At 36.8% G+C, this 6,664-nt stretch overlaps 1 protein-coding gene across 1 annotated transcript in view; it reads right to left on the bottom strand.

Moving 5' to 3' along the window:
* Positions 1-5,098: 5,098 nt before the first annotated feature.
* The window catches only part of LOC127878791 (uncharacterized), a 14,513-nt gene continuing 12,947 nt past the window's right edge, over positions 5,099-6,664 (bottom strand). Inside the window, exon 9 of the mRNA XM_052425320.1 lies at positions 5,099-5,783. Coding sequence (XP_052281280.1) covers positions 5,416-5,783 — 368 coding nt within the window. The 3' untranslated portion in view covers positions 5,099-5,415. The remainder of the gene's footprint in view (positions 5,784-6,664) is intronic.

Genomic DNA, 6,664 nt, shown 5'->3' on the forward strand with positions numbered 1-6,664 from the left:
CCCTTATACATAAACGTCATTAACTAAAATAAATGAGTCCTTATGTCAACCTTAAATGATTAATTTTCAATCTGTCGCGACTTTTCGCTTTGACTCGATAAGTAATTTCCTTATTTAAGCCAACGACAATGCATGGATTCAATGGAATCCTTTCTCTTGGTATTGCCCAACATGTTGTTGAGTAGTCATTATTTCAAACATATTTGTTATGCATAACCGAGTTTCAAGACGGATATATATGATGGATATTATCCCTTAACTCTCAGTGCATGACGATGCATCTTTTAGAAACGCACTTAGTTTTAATTGTACGTTCAAAGTTTGCGTCTCAATATTATGACCACATCCCATATATTCAGGAAAAAAGGCAAAATGCTCATCATTCCACATATAAAACAATACAAAGAAATATATAACTGGTTTATGGTGAGGCATGTTACGTCATGTTAGATATCTGTACATACATATTAAAAATTAAAGATACAGCAACATTTTGTTTGATAATAAAACACGTTTGGAAGTAATTGGGGAAAAAAAGCAACTTGATCTTTCTTAGACCATAGATTGGGTTCTTACGGAGAAAAATGTAAAATTATAGCTTAATGACCTGGAATTATTTATTGAAAATGTACATTTAACATTTGAAAATTTGAAAAGTATTTTTCGAATACATTTTAGAGATATATGTTAAATGCTCCAAATATGAGGATCGTAATATAAAAGATGAGTAAACACACACACACAAAATTATAAGATCTAGGAGACTTAATCTGTATTAGAACAATAAAAAAAATAAGATGTGAAATGTATATTTCTTACGAGAAAGCCAAAAATTAAGAAAAAAAACTTACATGATCATGCACAACGTTTCATTTCAGTTAGAAATGTACATTTATCAGTGTTCCTTAATTTCATATATGATTGTATATCATGTAACAGTAACGTAGACAATTTACACACGTATTCAAAAATATATATATTCAAAACACACATATAAATATATGTACAAATAGTACATATAACAAGATCTTCATTTGTTTTGATCCGATGTTGCTCTTTGTGTACAAATACCCAGTGGCCAACAAACCAAACGATTTGAAGCGTCACTTAAATAGATGTGCCCTGGTCGATAAGAATTCGTAATGGAAAACGTTGAAGCTCTAGCACTCAACCCATGGGACAGGCGAAAATGTAATATTCATTTGAGATGCACGTACATTATTGTTAGAGAAGGCGCTCTAATAACGCGATATCCAGTGCTCATTTGATCTAATGCTCATGCATGAGGATGCTACGTAAATTATAAGAAGTGCAATTGTCATTTTTGTCTGTAAAATTATGTAAGATTTAACTATCGACATGTCCGCGCCGTATACTGAGTTTAGGGCCTTTTATCCGGTCGGTCCGGACCTTTCCGTCGGGCATGAAGTTTAACTATTTTACTTTAAATAACCCTAAAGACATCCACAACCGTTTTTTTAGCGGTTTTGCAATGACCGTTCCAATGCAATTATTTCAGCTTTAATGTAGTGTTTCACTTCATAAATTTTATTGTTTCTAATTGTGTTGAATGATAACGAGAATTGATTTATGAGAATTTGTTTTGAGTTTCATTAAAACTATGTAAATTTATTTGCTGCTCATCGATGATTATTAGGACGATTCTTCGAAGGATTTCTGGTTTTCAATTGAAAGTAAATAATGCTTGGGTTAGGGCAGTGTTGTGTTAGTTTTAGTTACGCAACAAACAATTGCACTTGAGTTTCCAATGGTAAATAGTAGGCTTACAAAATGCTTCATTAGTGTCTCATATGTGCAAAAAAATGAATAACAAAGTTGGTCATTCTTAGTTCCATTCTAAAACTATTGATGGCGGTGAATGTCAGTCAAGTCTGTGCATCCACACAGTCTGGTCGGGAGCGGTCCCCAATGGCGGTGAATGTGAGTCAAGCCTGTGCATCCACACAGTCTGGTCGGGAGCGGTTCCCAATGGCGGTGAATGTGAGTCAAGCCTGTGCATCCACACAGTCTGGTCGGGAGCGGTCCCCAATGGCGGTGAATGTGAGTCAAGCCTGTGCATCCACACAGTCTGGTCGGGAGCGGTCCCCAATGGCGGTGAATGTGAGTCAAGCCTGTGCATCCACACAGTCTGGTCGGGAGCGGTCCCCAATGGCGGTGAATGTGAGTCAAGCCTGTGCATACACACAGTCTGCTCGGGAGCGGTCCCCAATGGCGGCGACTGTCAGACAAGCCTATGCATCCACACAGTCTGGTCGGGAGCGGTCCCCAATGGCGGTGAATGTGAGTCAAGCCTGTGCATACACACAGTCTGGTCGGGAGCGGTCCCCAATGGCGGTGAATGTGAGTCAAGCCTGTGCATCCACACAGTCTGGTCGGGAGCGGTCCCCATAGGTTATTTCAGTAGGTTCTACAATCTATGTCGTATGTGATCAATATTTTCGTGAATAATTTTTGAAAAGAAACAAGATTCGCTCTATGTGTGTATGCGATGTATGCATTTCATTCATAAGTTTTCTCAAAAGTATTGATTATGTTCCCTACAAGGTGAAACACGATATCGATCCGTAAAATATATGTTAGCAAGTACGTTATATATTTTTTGATAACCAAGTGTAATTGTTTGATTTCATTGACATTTATTATAACGTTATTCAACAAGAGGCCCATAAGGGCCTGAATCGCTCTACTGCTAAAAACACTGTGCAAGTTTGAAAAGAATAAGATGGAAACTGTGTACTTAATCACGCAAACAATGAGAATTTTCTCAAATTCAAGGTTAGATTATTGTATTCTTATTTCTCCAATACAGCTCATATTCAATAGGGTTCAAGTCCTCTTTGATATAAAGAAACTGTGCACATTTGGAAATAATTGGATGAAAACTGTGGAATTAATTGCGTAAACAAGCGGGATTTTAAAATTTTCTCATATTCAAGGGGAAGTCATTCTGGACTTATTGCTTCGATATTGCTCTTTTTAAACAAGGGCTGTTTGTAAAACATGCATGCCCCCTCCCCATATGGGCTGTCAGTTGTAGTGGAAGCCATTGTGTGAATACGTTTTTTGTCACTGTGACCTTGACCTTTGACCTAGTGACCTGAAAATCAATAGGGGTCATCTGCCAGTCATGATAAATTGATTCAATTTAGCTGGATGTAAGAGTCCACTAGACATAAATGGGTTAAAGTTTTAGGAAAGAAAAATACAATGATATTTGAACTTTGACCTTGAAGGATGACCTTGACCTTGACTTTTCACCACTCAAAATGTGCAGCTCAGTGAGATACACATGCATGCCAAATATGAAGTTGCTATCTTAAATATTTCAAAAGTTATCAAACTTTAACCAATGAACTTTAACCAAGATTAAAGTTTTTGGACACCCAAATACAATGAATGAAATATGGGCTGTCAGTTGTAGTGGCAACTATTGTGTGAATACGTTTTCTGTCACTGTGACCTTGACCTTTGACTTAGTGACCTGGAAATCAATAGGGGTCATCTGCCAGTCATGATCAATTTACCTATGAAGTTTCATGATCCTAGGCGTAAGCATTCTTTAGTTATCATCCGGAAACTATTTTACTGTTTCGAGTCACTGTGACCTTGACCTTTGACCTAGCGACATGAAAAACAATAGGGGTCATCTGCCAGTCATTATCAATGTACCTATGAAGTTTCATGATCCTATGCGTAAGCATTCTTGAGATATCATACGGAAACCATTTTACTGTTTCGAGTCACTGTGACCTTGACCTTTGACCTAGTGACCTACAAATCAATAGAGGTCATCTGCCAGTCATGATCAATGTTCCTTTTAAGTTTCATGATTTTAGGCGTTAGCATTCTTGAGTTATCATCCGGAAACCATATAACTGTTTCGAGTCACTGTGACCTTGACCTTTGACCTAGTGACCTGAAAATCGAAAGAGGTCATTTGCCAGTCATGATAAATGTACCTATGAAGTTTCATGATCCTAGGCTTAAGCATTCTTGAGTTATCCGGAGACCGTTTTACTGTTTCGAGTCACTGTGGCATTGACCTTTGACCTAGTGACCTGAAAATCAATAGGGGTCATCTGCCAGTCATTATCAATGTACCTATGAAGTTTCATGATCCTAGGCCTAAGCGTTCTTGAGTTATCATCCGGAAACCATCTGGTGGACGGACGGACAAACCATCTGGTGGACGGACCGACGAACCGACATGTGCAAAACAATATACCCCCTCTTCTTCGAAGGGGGGGCATTAAAAGGGTTTGAGTCCTCATTGATACAAAGACACTGTGCAAGTTTGCCAAGAATTGGATGAAAATTATGGACTTTATCACATAAAAAACTGAATTTTTATTGCGTAAACAAGCCTTGTTTCACAATTTTCTCAAATTCAATGGAATTCAAGGGAGGGGAAGGGAAGATAATTTTGGACTTTTCACTCTGATGTAACCCATTTTCAATAGGGTTCGAGTCCTCATAAATATAAAGACATTGAACAAGTTTGAAAAGAATCGGATGAAAACTGTGGACTTTATCGCGTTAACAATAAAAAGTCTAACGCACGCACGCACGGACGACGGAAACCACGCCATGACATAAGCTCTTCAGGCCTTCGGCCAGTAGAGCTCAACACTGATATTGAATGTATTCAAAGCACAATGGAATTTAAATGATGTAATGAAAATGTTTTTTTATTATAATACGCATGATAAAACAACGTACCGTAAACACTGCTGCGAACAAAAAACGCAACATTAATATATATATATATATAAATTGCTTAAATACATAAAATACAAATACGAGCTCAAACACATAATTATCTTCACCATGTCAGTACATGTTTGTGCTCAAAACATATATCATTTCTACTACACGATGTGAGATTATAATGCATGACAATTATTTAGTAGATCTACTCGGTAATAAAAGTGCTTCTGTATTGCGTGCATAAAACATATTGCGGTGTTTTAAAATATTAGTAAAGTACTTCTTCCCAAAAGAAATTGCTTCATCAATGCGACTTATCTATATATAAATAAATCGTAAAAAGCAGTATATAAATACGCAATAATCATGCACTAACACAAATATTACACAGCAGCTCCCACAACTCCGGATTCATGATTTCGATCAATATCCTCGTTTAATTTAAAAGAGCCATAATAGACACGTTTCCATTTTCTGGTGCTGATTGCTTTAAAAGTCCCTATTTAAATTGCTGGCATTGAAACTTTAGGGTATTTTTTTAAACCCTATCGTTTAAATTTCACATAAAATTGTATGGAAGAAAAAAATATTCAAAAGTTTTTGTAAATCGAGCATTTTTATTTTTGTTCAAAAACTTAAATATTGCAATGGTCAAAAATGTCATTCATTAGCGAAGGCTAATTTCCCCTATGTCTTTCTAGGAGTCCCGTTTGGTGTTCTGCTTTTCACATTACTTATACTGCTTCTTGCGCTGGACCTCGGTTTCGGTGAAATCTTTTGCTGGGAGTTTTCTCCTGGAATTATCGTCTCCTTGGTAACAGCATTTGCATTTGTCGATTCCTGTTTCGAGGTATAAGGAGCATCATCGGTATCTTGTTTCAGTGTTTCACCGTTAATTTCATTGGTCGAATCTTGGTTTTTCGGATCGCCATTTTCTGCGTCTTTTGGGACGGTCCTTGCCTTGTCTTTGTTCTTCATTACGCAACCAATGATAATTAGGATGAAGAAGCAGACAATCACGATTGCTGCGATTACACCACCGATAATGCCACCCTCTATAATAAACAAGAGGTCCATGATGGCCTTTAAGCACTCACCTGATTTCACGGACAAAAATTGTTGAAACTTGATTTGACAGAAGGAACAAACTTATTAAGAGAAAAATAAGATAGACCTTTATGAACAAAGAAGAAGTCTATATATATCGGATGCCCATAAATGACACTTTTATAGTATGTCAAACACAAAATTGTTTAAGGTCAAATTTGGCCTCTGGCCGTGAAGTGTGACATTGACCTTTGAGATAATGAGACAGGCAATTCGCGCGACATTTAAAACGTTGTTTAAAAAATGATGAATATAAAAGAGACACCTTGTGTACAATGTTTTAATGCCAAATGTTAACTTTTTTACACATACACAATGTCGTATCTTCTTGTTGTCATTAGTTTAAAGTTATCTTTTTACAAATCATTATAAATGACAAAGTTTCGGTCCGAATAAGCTATTTGATTGTCAAATCTGATCTCCGAAGCGTTACGTTGAAAACTGAAAGCTGACGTAAGCAGACGAGTATAACACGAAACACATCATCTTTTGATTAATAGCACATATGACCAGTTATTTTAAAATCCATCTCTATATGACAAAGATATTGCTGAAACAGAAATAATCAATCTGTTGTATGGCCAATATTGAATTCTGACCTCTATATGTGACCTAGACGTATACGGTTAGGAGACGATTTTTCAACGCAACACATTGAATTATGACGGGTTACGTTTGTGCAAATATATTTCGATCTCCTTAAATACATGTATACGGCAAAGTTATGGCTGGGACAGAATTTTTCAAGATGTTCCATGGAGACGTTTGAACTTTAGGCGCCAAGTTTCATCTTGACTTTTATATAAAATGAGACGGGTTCTACATGCGA

The sequence above is a fragment of the Dreissena polymorpha genome, chromosome 4, assembly GCF_020536995.1.
Source record: "Dreissena polymorpha isolate Duluth1 chromosome 4, UMN_Dpol_1.0, whole genome shotgun sequence".
NCBI lineage: Eukaryota > Metazoa > Mollusca > Bivalvia > Myida > Dreissenidae > Dreissena > Dreissena polymorpha.